Here is a 19,387-nt window from a genome sequence, read left to right as displayed (position 1 = left end):
CAATTCTCTAATGACTAATGATGTTGAGCATCTTTGCATGCACTACTGACATCTTCATATCTTCTCTGGAGAAATATCTACTCAGAACCTTTGCCCACTTTTAAATTGAGTTGTCTTTTTATTGCTGAGTTATAAGAATTGTTTATATATCCTGAATAGAAGTTTCTTATCAGATAACGATTTTGAGAAACTCCCCCTTTCTGAGAATTGTCTTATTTTCTTGTCTTTTGAAGCTTAGATTTGTTAATTTTGATGATATACAATTTATCTTTTTTTCTTTCATTGCTTGTGGTTTTGGTATCATATATATTAAGAAACTGTGAACCTGCGTTTGTAAAGTTTTACTGGCATACTGCCACGCTAATTCATTTATGTACTGTCTATAGCTGCTTCACACTACAATGGCAGAGTTGAAATGGTGCAACAGACTGGCTCCCAAGCCTCAAATATTTATTATCTGGTCCTTTGCAGAAAGAGTTTTCCAACTCATGATCTAAAACAATGCCAACAACTCCTAATTACCCCTAACCTAAAATGAACAGCTATGCTCCACTTGAAAGAGCTTCGGGGAGACGATAACCTTCAGAGAGGAAGTAGAATTTTGGTTACAGTAACTAGACAAAATTTTTGGTGAGGAGAATGACAACATGAGGGGATAGCTATGTACTGGTGAGGGAAGAGGTCAGTATAACATCAGAAGCCAGATATAGCTTTTACTATTTAAGATCCCATCAGTAATCTGGGACCATTATTCAGAGTACCTAATAAAATACTGATGAGGTTGTTTTTACTATCATATGGCCTAGACTCTGGTGATGGAAAGTAACCTAGGGCCAGGTTATAAAAACTTAAATGCCAGAGTAAGGAATGTGGCCTTTTTCTAGTATGCAAGAGCTATTGAGATACAATGAGACCTAAGGAAAAACCTCCTATGAGACTTTTAAGAAAGTTTTGCTCCCTAATAAGTACTTAAAGAAGCATTCCCTGCTCTTCTTCGGCCAGATGTTGGTATCTAAAATTGGGGCAGCCCTCTGCTGACATTCAGAGGAGCTTTAAAGTAAGCAAGTCTTATGTTCTTGATGAAACTGAACTGCTGAACCAACCCTGTAACTCTCTGGCTCTGAGCTTCTCATTCTGTGAAATAACAAACTGCTTATTATTTAAGTCACTTTTAGTTAGGTATTGTTACTTGTAGCCAAAAATACCCTGATACATTCTTGACTTTGTTAATCACTACATTTCTGAATAGTGGGCTGCAAAGAAATTAGGATTATGAAACCTAGACCTGCCAAGAATACTACATACTGGTTTCCAGTAGTTCAATTGATTCTTTAAAAAATGTAAAAAGCATTTTACAATTTATCAAACATCTTAAATAATTACCTACACCAATACTCAGAAGAACTGTGAATCGGGCAATCTTGTGGTTATTTTACAAATATAACTTTTTTTTAATTTAGAGTACTCCAAAACAGGCCTTCCAATTCCATAGCCTAATCTTGCTCTACCATATCATGTTACTTCTCATAATATAAAATTAAATTTACTGATAAGCAATGTAATCAACAACAAAATTATAGTATTCTTTCAGCACTTGAACAATTACTTGACATTATACAACTCCATGAGTAATGTGACAAGAATGAATAATAAAATACCAAAACAGCTGCTACATGTTAAGTTCAAACTGGACAAGCAGAGTAGCCAGAAGAAATCTAGCACTTCATAGTAGCGCTACTGAAGCACTTACTATAATATTTCCCTCCACAGTTTCTGGGGCTGTATCTTTTTTTCATTCATCTTTATACCTGAAACTATGTTTGATATATCTAGTAAGTGAACATTAAATGTTTGCTAAGTGAAGGATATCAAAGATGTAGACTTGCACTAACACTTTATTAGCTGTTCTAGAATCTCCAGAACAGCAACAAAAAAAGGTTACAATAAATCAGCTTAGGTAAACAAAGGTAAACAATGTTCATAAATTTTGAGTTTCCTTTATTTATGAAAATGTTTACTTATTGAAAGTAACAACCTGACATATAAGTCTCTACTCAGATATGTAACAAGAATTTTGAAGCATAAAAGAAGCTCTCTTTTACAATCAATAGCAGTTTCCTTTCTGGTAGCTCTCCTATTTGTGCCTAACACACTGGGGGTTTTCTAAACATTTATCCACAGGACTTGCAAAGGTCCCCCTAGTCCTAGACGACTAATATAACTTAGCTCCATTGCACCTCTGCATTAAGTGACAGATACCACCACAACAGGGATTAGATTTACAAAGATGAAAAAAAAAATGCATCCACCGCCCTCTCGAGGAGCCAACAGCTTAGGAGGGCAGGCAATTAAACATAATGAAATATGGAATGTACTACAGTGAAAGTTACTTACAAATGGCCATTAACTGCCTTGGAGAGTTGGGAACATTTTCACAGAATGCCACTGTGGATCTTGACGTTTGCCAGACAGAAAAACGGGAGAGACATTGCCAACAGAAGAAAGAGTACAAAGGCATCAATAAGTGAAAAAGGATAAGGAATCTGAGAAAGCAGCAGTTTGAACCAGTTACAGCATAAGGATGGCTAGAAATAAGGGTCAGAGCCTGACTGTCATGCAAAACAGTTTAGATTTTTAATTCTCGAAGACGTAGCCTTGACTTTCAAATGAAAGCATTGACATAAGATTTCCTCATCCAAAGAAAAACTCTCATGGCAATAGGTAAGGCAGAATGAAGGAAGAAATCACAGGCAAAAAGAAAAAAGTATTATGTGGGCTATCAAAATAGCCCACCTGACAAATAAATGGTAGCACAATGATGTCAATGGCAATGGGGATGAAGAAGTAGCAGATTCAAGTGGCATTTGGGGGATCTAAATGAAAAGACACGTTTGCTATATAACATGATATTTATGTCCCTGAAAAAAACCTCGTGTTCTTAAAACCACCCATTAAAAATAACATGGCTTAAGGAAAATTCAGTCCGGAACAGACACTTAAAACCTATGCAACTCTGTAACCACAGTACTACAAAAACAATACAAATCCTAATAAAAATATTAACAAAGATGTGCTGAATAATAAATATAATAAAATACTTTTAACGGTACAGACGAAAGTAACAGAAAAAGGTGTAAGGATTATTTGAAGCAAAGTTATTAAAACAAGGAAAAATGCATAAAGATCTAGAAGAGTTGTGCAATAAATTGTTCCAACACAGATAAATAGCCAATATGAGTCAAGAGGAAGGATGTGAACTAAACGGAGAGTATACAGTACCGTATTCTGTAGCTTGCTGCTCTCAGCTGTGTTCCTATATTTTGAATTCATCTACCACCACCTGGTGACACAAAACATAAATATGCTGGGAATATTATGTTTCCCTCTTTACTGACAGAATATAAGTCAATTTGTGTTACAGAAATAAACAATATATGAAGTGCCACTGAAAACTGCCTTAAGACTTAGTAGTGAAGAGAGTAAAAAAGTATGACTGTACAAGGTTTCCAGGTAAAAGTGCATGGATAGACACTGTTTCCATTAAGAAAAAAACAGAGAATAATGAAGCATCAACATGAATATAAATGAATGTGGTTTTGGTTACATTTAGTTGAGTTTGAGGTGTCTTAGAAACAACCTTATTTAAATAGTATCCAGTAAGCAGAACTATGGACTGGAGAAGAGAACGATGCGGGCTGAAAAATACGAATGAACCATCAGTACACAAGAAATAGATGAAACTTTGGGGTGGGGGGAAAAAACAAGGAATTTGTGCATTCACTCAAGAAATATTTACTGAATTTCTATAATGTGTAGGGTCCTATGCTGGCAGCGGCGGTATATAAAAGTTGTTAAATTAGCCTAAATTTGGCCTCAGGATGCCTCTGCATTTGAGTCCCTACATAATCACAGCCTAGCTCAGTGAACCAAATGAAAACCTAAGAGTACACAGATGGTCGCTAACTTAAAGCGGTTGATTTTCAACTTTACGATGGTACCCATAAAACCACTGTTTTTCACTTTCAGTACAGTTTTCAATAAATTATGTAAGTATTACAAAACAGGCTTTGTGTTATCTATTTTACCAACTGTAGGCTAATGTAAGTGTTCTAAGCACATTTAAGGTAGGCTAGACTAAGATGTACATTAGGTGTATTCAATGCATTTTCAACTTACAATGGGTTTATCGGGACGTAACCCCAACGTAAGTCAAGGAGCATTTGTAATTTTTTAACACATCTGAGTCTCAGCCAATTACAGCAGCTGAGCTTCAGTCAATCGCAGGCAACCAATGACTCAAATAAGACAAATGACCTGTAACCAATTAAGCTCTGTACCTCACTTCTGTCTTATACTTCACGTCTATTTCCTACCTATAAATACTACTAGACCATGTTGCTTGTTGGAGTTCTTAAATCTGTTCTGATTCTGAGAGCTATCCCATACGCAGAGTTTTCTTTCTCAAACTCTGCTAAATTGAACTTGTATGAAGATTTTTTCCTTTTAACAGATGAAAAACAAGACAGACAAGATGCCCATTCTCACAGAGTTCACATTAAATCATGGGGAGACAGAAAGCGACCAAACACCTCAAAACTAATCAATTATGTGCTACAAAGGAAACATTAAAGGTACTAAAAGAGTGTAACATAGAACATGACCTGACCTGCTCTGGGAGTGTGTGGCTCCCCCTTAGTTAACTGAGGGACTTTTGAGGCATTCCAGTAGCATATGCAAAGGTTCGGATGGTGGAATAAACATAGCAAACGATACTGGGTGAATGACACAAGGCCAAGTGGCTAGAGCACAGAAAACAAGTAAGAACATGGTGGAAGGGAAAGAAGCAAGCAGATGCAGAATTCATGGAGTCTTATAGGCTATGTTGAAGATTTCAGTCTTGCAATGCCGGAATTTTAAACGGGAAAGTAATACAATCATATTTGAGAGAGTCTTGGACCAAACCTACATCAAAGGCTGGAAACAGACTAAAAATGGTCAGAGAGGTAGAAATAGCAACTAGCAATAGTAGAAAAGGTCACAGAAGCCAAAAGAGAATTTCAAGAGTTCCCGACAAGGTCCAACATTACAAAGAAGAAAAATGTTAAACCAAATGCATTTAATGAATACCTATGGGATCTCTAGACGCTCTACAGTGGTCCCTCAGTATCCACTGGGAACTGGTCCCATTTCCCCACCCCCACCTCTTAGAAACCAAACTCCACAGATGCTCAAGTCCCTGATATAAAATGGCATAGTATTTGAATGTAACCTATGCACACATCCTCCTGTATACTTTAAATCACCTCTGGATTACTTGCAATATCTAATACAATGTACATAGTATTTATACTAAATTTTTATTTGTATTATTTTTCATTGTTATTTTTTATTTTTATTTTCCCAAGTATTTTCAATCCATGGATCCAGAACTCATGGGCATGGAAGGCCAACTGTATATGTCACAATTTAAGGTGTTGTTATCCCCACTTTATATACATATGTACTGCACTAAATAAGGTCTAGAGAGCTTATGATATTTGTTCAACGTCACATTGCTAATAAATGGCAGAGCCAGAATCTAAATTCAGATCTTCCCAACTCCAAATCTCATGCTGGTAATTAGAAGATTACTGACAATGTGGCCGGGCACGGTGGCTCAGGCCTATAATCCCAGCACTTTGGGAGGCCAAGGTGGGCGGATCACGAGGTCAGGAGCTGGCCAACCTGACCAACATGGTGAAATCCCATCTCTACTAAAAATACAAAAATTAGCCAGGCACAGTGGCACATGCCTGTAATCCCAGCTACTCAGGAGGCTGAAGCAGGAGAATCACTTGAACATGGAAGGCGGAGGTTGCAGTGAACCGAGATTGCACCACTGTACTCCAGCCTGGCCCACAGAGTAAGACTCCATCTCAAAAAAAAAAAAAAAAAAAAAAGATTACTGCCAATGTAAGTTTCATTGACAGGCAGGTGCAAAATCATTGTAGACAAGCAGTATCTAATGGAAATTTCTGCCACAATGGATACATTCTTTATCTACACTAACACAGTAGCCACTACCTACATGTAGTTATTGTGTACTCATAGATATTATGAATGAAGAACTGAATTTACACTTTTACTTAACTTTAATTAACTTTAAAATTTAAAAAACCACATACAGCTAGTGTCTACTGAATTAAACATCACTGAACTGTGGTGGACTGAAAAACAAGAAATGCACCAGGCGCGGTGGCTCACGCGTGTAATCCCAGCAATTTGGGAGGCTGAAGCAGGCGGATCATGAGGTCAGGAGTTTGAGACTAGCCTGATCAACATGGTGAAACCCTGTCTCTACTAAAAATACAAAAATTAGCTGGGCGTGGTGGTGCGCACCCGCAATCACAGCTACTCGAAAGCTGAGGCAGGGGAATCGCTTGAACCCAGGAGGCTGAGGTTGCGGTGAGCCAAGATTGCACCAGTGCACTCTAGCCTGGACAACAGAGCAAGACGCCATCTAAAAAAAAAAAAAAGAAAAGAAAAAGAAAAACAAGAAATGTATGAACAGACGTTAACAGTCCAGAAGCAAGGTAAAAGCAGCGTGACTACCAGACAGCAACATACAGCTGAAGTATTCCTCTGTTTATAAGTTCACTCTTTACTTGAGAAAGAGTATAAGTTAGTTTATAATTCATGAAATTCTATTTGTTAGGGAATATAGGTGCACCATGAACAAATATATAAGTACAGATTTATCTTATTGCCCATTATCACGTGTTTTTCCTGAGATTCCAATTTTTATTAAAGATTGCCTTACAAAAAATACTAGACAATGCCAGCATACTGCATGCCTAAAATAGGGGCTTGCTTATGGCATTACACTCAGGAGGATATGAAAGAAAATCATCCCTGAATCTAGACAGATTAAAAATAAAATACTAATGGATAGTGCTAGTAAGGGCCAAGGGTAACATCCTTTCTATAGGCTGCTATGCTTCATTCTATTGTAACTAGGTTTTAAAATGCATACCTAATTCTAACATAAAAATAAAAATGAATACTCTGCGTTCTTTACAAAAAGAGCTGGTCAACGCACCAGTGATTTTACCAACACCAGAAAAACAAGTCAATGTAACATCTCATCTACAGGAATGTTTTTTGGGGATACTAACAGGGCTACCAATTTGGCCCTCTTTTTACTACTTATAAGAAATATTTAAAAAACAAAACAAAACTCTATGAGGAAGAACAGTATAGGAATCTATGAATTGTTTAAATTATTAGTGCTAAATTTCAAAAGATTTCCTACAGAAATCTTCAAACATTTTAAATATTTCATAGTACAAGACTATAAAATCCAAAGACAAACCCAGGAATACATTTATCAAAATGTTATTCCTGCACCAGACCTATAAATTAGTCAGAATTATACTGTCAATTCACAAACACTGAGGAGATGTTGACCATGAGTTTCCTTTATTATGGAGTCTATGGAGAAAATTCAGAAAGGGAAGAATAGATGAGGGCTACTGGAGAAAAGGCTTACTTGGGAGGGTAAAAATGAGGAATAAATTTTAAACAATCAAGCTTGAGTTAAAAAAGACGCTTTATCCATTATACTTCAGGAGTTATTTTCTCTTTTAATAATTTGTTATCCATGTGATATTTAATAAGATATTAGGTAGAAATAAGTACAAAAAAAAGTTCTAGTAAAATGTTATTTTCCCCAGAGTAATTTCTTAAGAACATGGTCATAGTTCAGACCCTCATTAAAGTAACAACTTCTATCATTATAAAATTGCTACCTAATTAGATTTATCAATTATTTCTGACTCATTGTTTACATTTAAAATACCATTAAAACTTTGGACTAAAACTGATTGTAATGAGTAAACTATGAGTTTACTCATAGTTTGTAATAAGTAGCATATCATTAAAACTCTTTTACGATCAATCTTTTTAATAAGAACTAAATTATAATAAAATCCATATGTTGCCACAGGCGGGAAAAAAAAGGAAGGAAAAAAACCCCACACAAAAAACTCTTCGAAGAATATATAAACAAGAATCTTAACATTGGGGGAGGGGTGGCCAGGGAAGACTTACTTTCCATTTTAGATCTTTCAATATCATTTGAATTTTTAAGTGACTACATTAATGTAGTGTCTTTAGAACTTTAGGGAAAAAAATTAACATACGGATCTAAAATATGTTCCCCCTTCCTTAAAAGCTGAACTCAAAAAATGATTCCTTTTAGACCTATGTAAATTGATCAGAAGAACAAATAAATCTGAGTTACTAAAGCAAAGACTGCCAAAGTATTAAGCTCTTTTCTGGTTAAAACCCGTTTTCTAGATTTATTTCCTAGGTCACTGACCAACTGCTGCCTTCTCCTAGGTCCTAGCTACCATTTAGTTATATTTATTTATTACCTTGTTAACTGCCTAACAATTCCCCAAACTGGATAACACAATCCTCTTCCACAGCCCTCACCCCTCAAAACCACCCCAGTTCCCTCAGCCTCAATGTCAACCTCAGCAAATTAACTTGCCTCAAATTATCCTGAGATACTAAGATGATTTAGGCCACCTGGTATGAACTCTATTATTAAAACATATCTGTTGCCATGGCCTATTTCTCTTCACTCTGATTTTTTCTCTTTTAATGTCTATCCTTTCCTTTTATCCTCTTCTAACTTTTCTAGAGCTCATTCCATTAATCACGCTCTTACAGCTCCCTCTCCTGGCTTTTCTAATTCTCAAGAATATCCCCATCTTTCTCTTACCAAAAAAGAACTTAAACTCCAACTGTAAACCACTGAAGTTAATTATCCTTTGTCTTTCTTTCATAAATGTCTCAAAAAAAAAAAGAAACTGACACTCACTGCCTTCAATGTCCGATAAGCACCTTTTCCTTTATTCCACTTCACATACTCCTTCAAATAGTACTTAACATCTACCATATACCAAGTATCTGGAATATAAGAACGAAAAGACAAAGACAAGGCTTCTGCATTCACAGAGTTTACATTCCCCTGCAATCTTATGTTTGTCACCTAGGACATGACTGAAGTTAGTCTTAAAAATTATCAATATTCTTCTAATGACCATTCCATCAGTATTTTCTTAATCTTCATCTTTACAACTATCCAATCAGCTATTACCCTGACTCAAATATTCTACTTCTAGGCCAGGCCTGGTGGTTCACGCCTGTAATCCCAGCACTCTGGGAGGCTAAGGTGGGCAGACTGCTTGAGCTCAGGAGTTTGAGACCAGCCTGCGCAACATGGCAAGACCCTGTCTCCACAAAAATTAGCTGGGTGTAGTGGTGTGCACCTGTAGTCTCAGCTACTTGGGAGGCTGAGGTGGGAGGATGGCTTGAGCCTGGGAGGTGGAGGCTGCAATAAGCTGAGATCGCACCACTGCACTCCAGCCTGGGCAAAATAGCAAGATCCTGTCTCCAAAAAGAAAAAAAAAATTATTCAGTTTATTTTCCAAGTACATTATCACATTTGTTAAATAATTACAGTATAATGTCTCAAGCCTATCAAATTATCTAAAACCAAGCTCACCTTCTTCTAACACTACTTTTCACCAGCAACTCACTCCTACTTTCCTGGTTTTATTTGTAATGTGCTATCTTTATATCTAATCACTAGGTTGGGTCATCCTTCATGACTGTTTCCTCATCATCAGTTTCTAACTCTTTTCAACTCTACATTTAAAATGCCTCCATTTTTATTTGCTTTCAAATCCTTATAACTTCATACTTGTAATACTATAAAGCAGTATTCCTTTGTGGAACTCACCTCATCTAGTTTCCACCCTCTCCAAGTCACCCAGCATCTTCTTTCCAGATTAATCAATGGTTCCCCAATGGGACCAAACTGAACTCAAACAGTTAAACCATTTACAACTTAACACATGACTTCCTTTCCAGCCTAAACTCTTATATGACCTACATAATAGTTTTCATCTTTTTCTCCTTCTCTTTCATGTTAAAAGGATGAGAAAAATTCCCCTTCTTGTCTAAGGAGAGTCATAAACTCCCTTCTACCTCCTTGGAGACATTGAGTTGTCAATAATCCTGTCTTTTCTCTTTGAAAAGATTCAAAAGATAATCTCTCCCTTTTTACTGACTTTTTTCTTTCTTTCTTTTTTTTTTTTTTTTGAGACGGAGTCTTGCTCTGTCGTCCAAGCTGGAGTGCACTGGTACAATCTCAGCTCCCTGCAACCTCCGCCTCCCAGGTTCAAGTGATTCTCCTGCCTCAGCCTCCTAAGTAGCTGGCATTACAGGCACACGTCACCAAACCCGGCTAATTTTTTATTTTTAGTAGAGACAGGGTTTCACCATATTGGTCGGGCTGGTCTCTAACTCCCAACCTCATGATCCGCCCGCCTCGGCCTCCCAAAGTGCTGGGATTACAGAAGTGAGCCACCGTGCCCGGCTCTGACTTTTTCTTTCAACCCCAAGATAAATCCTTCCTCAAAACTAAATTCTCTAGCTTTCTTCCTCTCTGCTACTCAAAGCTTTAAAAAGCAATCTAAATTCAATGTCTCACCACCTCCTGGCTTCCCTTGCCACCATTACAACAAACTACTATTGACCAAGTCATCAAAACTCTCCTGTTATCTCCAAAAGACATCTTTAAGTTCTCTTTCTTGATCTCCGCAGTATCTATTCACTGCTGACTCCTTCCTCTTTAAGACTCCCTTCAATCTGGCATCATGCTATGCTGCTCATTTCCCAACTATCTCTCTGGCTATTCAATGACAAACTTCACAGGCTCCTCATCCTCTACCTGCCTTTTTACACGCACCATCTTTAGAGTTCACTCTCTTCACATCTCATTTTATATTCTCTCTACACAGGATTTCACCCAGTTTCACGGCTTCAACTACTACCTAATATAAATGCACAAACAATGCTCAAATCTTTAATGCAAGCCCCAGATGTGTCTTATGAGCTCCAGATATAGGTAGCCAATTACCTGTTGGCCATAATCACCTAGATAACCCAAGATTACTATTCCCTGCCCACCTCCCGCCCCCCAAAACAGTCTTGCTTTGTCACCCAGGCTGGAGTGCAGTCACACAATCTTGGCTCACCACAACCTCCACCTCCCAAGCTCAAGCCATCCTCCCACCTCTGCCTCCTTAGTGGAACTAAAGGCGTGTGCCACTGTGCCCGCCTAATTTTTGTACAGATGGGCTTTCACCATGTTGCCCAGGCTGGTCTGGAACTCTTGAGCCCAAGATCCATCTGCCTCGGCCTTCCAAAGTGCTTGGATTGTAGGGATGAGCCACTGTGCCTAGCCCACCCATGATTCCTTTAAATTCAGCATGTGCAAAAATAAAAATTCTCATCACTCCCCCAAAACCTTCTTCTCCTACATCTCCTAGGAGAATGTGCATTTCTAACAAGGTCCCAAATGATACTGATGCTGCTAGTCCAGGATCCACTTCTTGAGAATCACTGTTCAAACACATGTGCCTCTTTCTACCTCCAAGCTATCAAGTTCTTTCTGTTTCTCCTAGGCCATGATATGTATGTAGCAGGCACTGTTAATATTTCACAGCACTCTATCCTATTGAAATTGGAGTCTTACAACATAGCATCCCAAGCACTAATTACCAAATAATAGAAGCCTAGAGATGAAACAATAGTCATGCCAGCAAACTGGAAGTTTCTCGAGGACAGGAACAGTATTCCCCATGTATTCCTAAAACCTAACCTTAACCAAGTAGGTGCTCAACAAATATTTGCTGGGTGGATAGCATTATCCAAAGCCAGAAACCAAAGCAGAATTCACCACCTCTTTTCTTCCCCATAATCCAATAGTTACCAAATTCTTTCTTCTACTGCCTAAATGTATCTCCTGTAGGATCCCTACTATCTATCTGCATTGTTACTGTATTCTTTCACATCCTTCTGTCTCATATAAATTACTATAATTATTTCTGAATCCTCATGTCTAGATTCATCTATCCTATTATCCACACGGCCATCAGAATGGTCTCTTTAAAAAAGTAAATGAGACAATGTCATTCTCCTGCTTGAAAATAACTTCCCACTGCTTTTAGGAGAAAAAAGATTAACTCCATAATATGCAAATCCCTCTATGATCTAGTGTCAATCCACCAGACACTACCCCCTTCCTCTCCAGCCACGCTAAACTAACACTGTAGTTCTCTGGATGGCTTGTATATCTCATGCTTCCATGACTTCAAACAGAAGCTCTCTATGTGGTGTGCCCTTCCTCACTGGCTAAACACTCATCCTTTCAAGACTCAGTTCAGACACCATTTCTTCCAGGAAACTTTAAGTGACATTCATCCCCAGTGTGGATTAAGCCTCTTCCCTGCCATGTGCTCTTACAGCATCCCATGTTTAATCTGTTAATAGCACATAGCACACTGCATAATCACTGTCTTATTTACCTTACTTGATTAATTTCCTTGTAGATAACAATTATGTCTTAAGTGCATATAGTTAGTGCTAGGTACATTAAGACACACTTGACTAAACTTTACACATTCCTTCCTATTCTCTAAACAGTGGTTCTCAAAGTTCAGCCTATATCACAATCACCTGGAAGACCTATAAAACTTAAGACTGCTTGGCTCATCTCCAGAATTTTGGATTCAGTTGTTCCAGGGTGGGGCCTGACAAGTTTCCAGATGATGCTGTTGCTGTTGGTTCGGGAACCATCAGTGCTCCAAATGTACATTGTCTCTTCCTCCCTTTAGGATTTAAAGTGCCTTCTTCTAGATGCCTCCAACTCTGCCTACTGCAACGCTGATCTTTTTAGACCCAGCTAGCTCAATTATCACCTCCTTCATAAAACTTTTCCTAATCCCAGGTGAAAATGATCTTGCTCCTTCTTAAATTTCTATCATGCTTTGTGTGTACTATTCATATGACACTCATCACATGCTAACTTACTTCACGGTTACTGGCATTTGTCTTACATTCTCTACTTAAATGAAGGTAGGAAACCTGCCTTAATCATTGCAATATCCTCCACAACAGAGAGCACAACAACCAGTAAACGGCAGACAAAATCTACAAGTATTTGTTGATAGGAATCCCTGTTGCTTGCCCCAGACTCCGGGCCCACTGTCTGACTTAATATCCTCCTGGCCCAAGGTGACTTCCTTATACTGCCTTACTACCTATAACAGTTGCCTGATCCTTCCATACTTGTCTGTCCCTCTCATTGCTGACTGACCCTTAGTCAGCTTCTTTACTTTATACCTTGAACCATTTTAATTTTCTCATTCACTATGGGACAAAATGAGTGGATAAATTTTCTCAGGACAGATGTGAATTTTAATTCCGCTGGTCATAAGACAGGTTTTTTTTTTTTCTAAAAAGTGGCCTTTGCCACAGAATCTGAACTAGAATATGTTGTGTAAAACTCTACATACAGTTATAGACGGCAATAAATTTGTTTTAAGTTCTAGATGCAGATCATGGAGATAAAAAAAAATTTAAAAGTTTAAAAGCACAAAGACATGAAAAGGCCTTTATAAAATTTAAAGTTCCCTTAAGAAACAAAACGTAAAACAATTATCTTTATATTATGTTCATATAAGTATCCAGAACAAAATCTGTATTATCTATTTCAACAAAAACATATAAAACACCTCGTTCAGGGGAAAAATTCCTAGGAGCTCACTATTTACAAGATTTTTTTTTTTTAACATATAACCTTCATTCTCCCTGGACGCTTAACAATTTAAAACTCAAGGGTGAAGGGAGGGAAAGACTTTAACTTTCAGAAAAAAAAGAAATAAACTACGTTTAAGGCACCAACTAAAATTAATACCTGTCAGAAAAGATCCTTGAGTACATTTAAATCTTATAAGCCTTTTTACTTTCCATACTTGAATTAACTAGTGATATTTCATAAATACTGTAAATGCTGTTGACAGAATGTAAATAATAAGAGTTCTAACAGAGATTTTCCAAAGGGTGTGAAAGTTTTCAGAATTGTATGTTCAATTAACCAGAAAAATTAACCAGATCACTCCAAAGCCTGATTTATTTGGGTTAATCGACATCCCATATGGCAAAGTTGAGTTATGGGTATGGTCTTGATACTTTCAAACCAGTACTGTATTCAGCAGACCAAAATAACCCTAAAGTTGGAAAGCCACTGCCAACATTACGTAGGTCCTGAAATGGTATTGGGAGGATGAAAGAGGAAAAAAAAAAACCCAACAGTTGAATTAGGAAATAAATACTGAAAAGGGAGCTGGGAAGAAAAGGAACATAATGACCTGGCAGGAAACAACATCGTCTGATACACCGTAAAATATTTTAAAAGACAAGAAAACAGAGTTAACAGGAAAATAAGAAATTTAAGAGCTAAAAGAGAACTTCCCGATTTCAGTCTGTTGTTCAAAAAAACAGAGGACGGGGTGCACCGCAAGAGAGTTACTATTTGGAAACCATACCACTTCGCTGTATAATATATAAACAACAAAAGGCTAGATCATTGTTCCTCAAATGTGCTGTTTATAAAGCTAAGTAAAAACATTCCCTGCAATGAACAAAGATCTTCAAGATCCTGACCTTCAAGTAAAGCATGTGCATAAGGAAATTCTATTAAAGCACTGAAATGCAATTCTTCACTTCAAAAGACTATGCCAACAAAAAGATTGTATGATGAATGGCTATGATCTTCCTAAATTGTTTTGTGACTTTCGGGTGCCAAAGTTGCCTCTCTGAGCTGCCTCGCAAGTTGGCAAGGAAAAACTTTCTCTACACATCAAAATCGGCAATCATTTAAGTCTGCTCTTAATCTGGGTTTTAAGTGCACCAGTAAGCACTTACTCATTTGCCCTATATTTTAAATAAAAGCTGACTTACCTGAATATTCTAATTTCACGTTCTTCCCTTAAAATCGATTTCACCAAATCGATTTTAAGTTGTAAGCAACAGCATTCCTCCCTTCAGTAATCCACCACATACACTGAAGCACTTAAATTCTACATACAGGGTGGGATACCATACAGTGAAAAGATGCGAGAAATTACCCACCGTCAACCAGTTTAAGTCTTCTGACAACTGTTCAAAGACTTTTAGAGAAAGCCTAATAACTGAATCACATGATGGAGTATCTGATATACGCGGAATAGCACTCTGAACTTTCTCTACTGTGTATACAACTCTTGATTACAAAGAGGAAACTAACGACAAGGGCTTCCCCGAGCGAGAGAACCGGTAAGGTAACAGGCTAAAAGGGCGTCGTTGATTTCTTGGCTGCAGCGACAGAGGCGGGAGACACACCCCTAGCGTCGGTCTGAAACACTACAGCAGCGAATTCTACCTAGGGATTAATGTGAGGGTAAGGAAAGACAAATTAAAATCGCCATGATTCAAAAACAACCACTCCAAGAGAGAGACACAAGAAGGTAGCAAAGAAAATGAAAAAACCCTTGGTAGCAAGGGAACCATGAAAAATTAAGCGCCCCCATTTCTCCCAGACCAAGTTCGCGTATGTTTTCGTGAACAAACACCTTGGATCTTTCCGGTTCGCCAGGGCAGCGAGCAAAGCAGCAGCGAAAGGAAACCCCGCAGGGCTGCGCACCGCAGCTAAACCGACGCTCGCAGGAGAAGCGAAGTGAGTGGCAGGGTTCCCTGCCAAGACTCACTGCTGGGAAATAGACAGTGAGTGGGAGAAGCAGCAGCTCTGGAGAGAAAGTGGGTCTTATGTAAAGTGCCATTTGCCACATATTGTTATTTCCAAAGGATTTCAGAATACCCTCGAACTTGAAAAACAGAGTGAGTGTGGAGGGGAGGAGGGTGCTCCACGTGGAGGAGGGTCGCGAGAAGGGGAGTGCGCCGGGCTGATGGTCAGGGGTGCCTGCGGGGGTCGATGCCGGGCGGGACCGGCGGCGCGGGGGTGGGGCGACGGCGGGGCGGCGGCCGAGCGGCAGAGGGGCGCCCCGCAGAGGCCGGGGGCGGGCGCGGGGGCCCCGCCGCCGTCCTGTCAGCAGCCGCCCCGCCGTCCTCGCCGGCTTGCCCGCAACCGCCGCAGGACTCGCCGGGCCCGGGTCTGTGGAATTTTCCACGGGGGACAGCCGACCGGGGGCGTCGGGGCTCGCCCCCGCACCCGACCCGGACGGCGGCAGTAGGGGGAGGGATGGTGCATCGAGGAAGCCAAGGTCTCACCATTTTGCTCGGCGGGTCGGCGGCTCGCTGGCTCGGAGAAGTGTTGCGCTCAGGCGGGCTCGCAGGAAGCGGCGGCGGCGGCCCAGCTGCGGCCCTCGGGTCGCCGGCGGGGAGGGGGCGCGCGTGGGGGAGGGGAGGCGGCGCCGAGGGGCCCGCGCCGGCCGGGTGATTGGGCACGCGAGGGAGCGGGCAGGGTAAGGGGAAATAAATTAAGGTCGAGATTCAGAGCCGGAGAGCGCGGCAGGAGCAGCGGCGAGAGGCAGGAGAGGCAGAGAAGAAGAAAGGAGGGGGAGAGGGGGCGAAGAGGGCCGGGAGACTCGGGGGCTGCAGCCTCGCGCTCGCGCCGGAGCCGTGACGGACTCACTGCAGTGGCTCGCGCTGACCCGCAACCTCAAGGCACGAAAAAGGGGGAGGGCGGAGAGGGAGGGGAGAGCGGAGCGCTGCAGCGCGCGGGGCGGAGGCGGGGGCGCGCGCGGGCCGGCGGCGGGGGCGGGGCTTCCGCGAGCGCCGCACATCCGGGAACCCGCGCGCCCAGCTGGGCGGCGAGTGCTGCGGCGCTCTGGCGAGCTCTGGTTGGGGAACGCTGAGCGCGCGGACCACGTTCGCCCCTCAGCCGGCCGCCCCTTGCGTGCAGGGTGGGGGGGGGCCAGGGGCGGGGGCGCGGACGTCGGTGACGTCGCGTGGCGGAGCCCTTCCTGTCATGTGGCTGGAGGCGGGCGGGGAAGAAGGCAAGGCTGGGAGGGGAAGGAGGAAATGCGAGGGTGCCCCGGCGGGAGGAAGCGCGAGGGGTGCGCGAGTGCTAGCGAAAGAGGGACAGGGGCCCTGGAGTGGAAGCCTTGCGGGAGAGGAGGAGCAGAAGAGCAGTCTTAGGGTGTCAGAACCACCCGGATGCAGCACCAAAAAACAGGAAAAATCCAAGTCCTGCGAGAGGCAGTCAAAGGTATCTGTGCATCCGTGTACCGACTTGGATCCACTACAGAATTGCACGGCCCGTCAGGACTGCTGTCACCCCGGTGCAGCACCCGCAGGCCCATCTGTAATATGAATTGGCAGAGTCAGGAACCAGGTTGCAAAGACAGGGAAGCGAGCCAAAGCTGGCCGCAGCCCGAGGCGTGGGGAGAACCTGGGCAAACGAGGAGAAGGGATACTTCCCACTCGCAGAAAGACTTTCCACCCAGCTCTGCATTCCCATAAACCGTCCAGACTCCCCTTTGGCGGAGTCCATCAGTCTTTGTTTAAAAAAGAAAAAAAACTCGAATGTAGATTGCCCGCTTATCCTTTTAGTAGAGCTATATCCACTCCTGTGGCAATTATCTTCCCAGAAAATTCAGATTACAATAGGAAATTACATCCAGAAAAGCATAAGGAGGAAATTTATGTTCGAGAGAAGAAATAAAGCTGTCAGGAGAGGTGTGTTGAGGATAACGAAGAAAACATTTTGCAACTATTTTAACCAGTTGTTCCTTTACAAGCCTTGATAATCGCCCGCACTTGTGTGTGTTTGAGAGTGTGTGTGTGTGTGAGAGAGAGAGAGAGAGAGAGGATGTTTTCTGAGTGATCGGAAACTCCTTATTGATAAAGCCTTTGAGTCATTTTATAAAAAGCCATTGTGTTGTTTTTTTTAAAAAAAGTCTTAATGCTCCTTACATGAGAACTTTATTCTTTTTATGTGCTAATTATTTTTCCATATGATGAGCATGCATTTTTTTCTAATAAACGCTCAGCGATTTGCCCTAGGACTAAATGGTTCCTGTCTCTCTTTCTCTCTCTGTCTTTCTCTCTCTCTCTCTCAATCCCCCCCCTCCCCGCCCCTCCATCCCTCCCCTTCCCCCTTCAGGAGCTACTTTGCTTCTGTGTCAGGATGAATAAGGAAAAGAACTTAGACATAACAAGCTGTGTCACACAGTGAATGTATCAAGGAAAGGCCAAGAAGGGACACTTTCTTCCACAAGTTTCTTGATTTAAATATGTTGCTATTTGATACTAACATATTACAGAACAAGAAGAAGTCCCTAGGGAATATGTGTAACGTTTTCTAGGTATACTATTTAAAATTAGTTTTTTATCATAAAAAGACATGCTTTTTAAGAAAAAGTACTGTATGCAAAATTCTTCCTCTCTCCACTTACCAGAGGCAATCACGCTAACTGCATTTGTTTGTGTCCCTTGGACATTTTCAGTGAAAATCAAATTATCATTTTAACTAAGGGGTATGTACTAAGAAGGAATTCGAGCTATTTGGAATACAGTGGATTTAAAATAACCCATAATTTTGTTGTGTTGGAGGCAATTTATACTAGTCTGAATTCAGTAAGATAAGTAAATCCAAGATGCACCTTTAATAGGTTTTTCCTCAAAAGGCTGGGGGGAAAAGTATGGTAAGTAGTCATTCTCCTTTTTGTCTCTTTCCATTAAATTTTGATGTAAAGCTTAGTGTGAGTGGGAACAGGTACCAAACAGTCCTGCAGAAGCATATGTGTTTTTAACTATGTATGTACCAAATAGCCCTGCTAAAGGCATACATGTTTTTAAGTAACTAGATAAATGAAGAGGTAATGGACGTATCTTTGTGGCTTATTTTTCCTAGAAAATTTAACAAGCTCTTAGATGATTATCAGAAAGAATTATGTCAGATAAATTGAAGGGAGAAACACTTAAGACAGGGATGCCAGTTATAAGAATTAGTAACAGGTAGGCATGAGGTGATAAGGGATACCAATGGCAGAGGAAAGGAAAGGCGAATATGAACAACATGAAGCAAAAATGGACTGACTATTCAACATAGTGGATGTGTGGAACAGAGAGGGAGAAATAAAAGGTGACCAGTTTTCGTTTTGATGACAGGAAATAGTGTTAACATTAAGAGAAATGGAGAGGTCCAAAGTTTGGCTATTGAGTGAGAAGAGATGAGTTTAGATTTAAAGATGCAAAGTTTTAGTTGCTGATGAGTTATCCCAGTGGAAGCACCCAAATAGAAGCTGAAAGTGCAGGTTAGAAAGGAATAGAGATATGGGAATCAACTTTAAAAAAGATTAAAATGAAATCTTCAAATTTTTCCTTATTTAATTAGTGATAGGAGAAGGAAAAGACCCAGAGATAATAATAAAGCTGCTAGGTAGAAAATTAAAGGAAAAGAAAGTTTTAAGAAAGAGAGGGTAGACCGGGCAAAGTGGCTCACGCCTGTAATCCCAGCACTTTGGGAGGCCAAGGTGAGTGGATCACC

The 19,387-nt window shown here is 40.6% G+C and overlaps 2 protein-coding genes across 4 annotated transcripts in view; one reads left to right on the top strand and one right to left on the bottom strand.

Annotated features, from left to right (window-relative positions):
* The window catches only part of PPP3R1 (protein phosphatase 3 regulatory subunit B, alpha), a 74,587-nt gene extending 58,013 nt beyond the window's left edge, over positions 1 to 16,574 (bottom strand). Inside the window, exons 1-2 of one of the 3 annotated variants that reach the window (XM_063695840.1) lie at positions 16,165 to 16,574; positions 3,280 to 3,340 (exon numbers count right to left, since the gene is read on the bottom strand). In XM_063695840.1, the coding sequence (XP_063551910.1) occupies positions 3,280 to 3,330 (51 nt within the window). In that variant the 5' untranslated portion in view covers positions 3,331 to 3,340; positions 16,165 to 16,574. Of the gene's footprint in view, positions 1 to 3,279; positions 3,341 to 15,509; positions 15,726 to 16,164 lie in introns of those variants that run through there. The other 2 variants (XM_031008003.3, XM_055378897.2) reach the window with 2 other exon arrangements.
* PLEK (pleckstrin) overlaps positions 15,700 to 19,387 on the top strand; it is a 145,926-nt gene continuing 142,238 nt past the window's right edge. Inside the window, exon 1 of the mRNA XM_055378895.2 lies at positions 15,700 to 15,774. The gene's annotated coding sequence lies outside the window, so the exon portion shown is untranslated. The remainder of the gene's footprint in view (positions 15,775 to 19,387) is intronic.

This window comes from Gorilla gorilla, chromosome 12, assembly GCF_029281585.2.
Source record: "Gorilla gorilla gorilla isolate KB3781 chromosome 12, NHGRI_mGorGor1-v2.1_pri, whole genome shotgun sequence".
NCBI classification, from domain to species: domain Eukaryota; kingdom Metazoa; phylum Chordata; class Mammalia; order Primates; family Hominidae; genus Gorilla; species Gorilla gorilla.
This window is presented reverse-complemented; position numbering and strand designations above follow the sequence as displayed.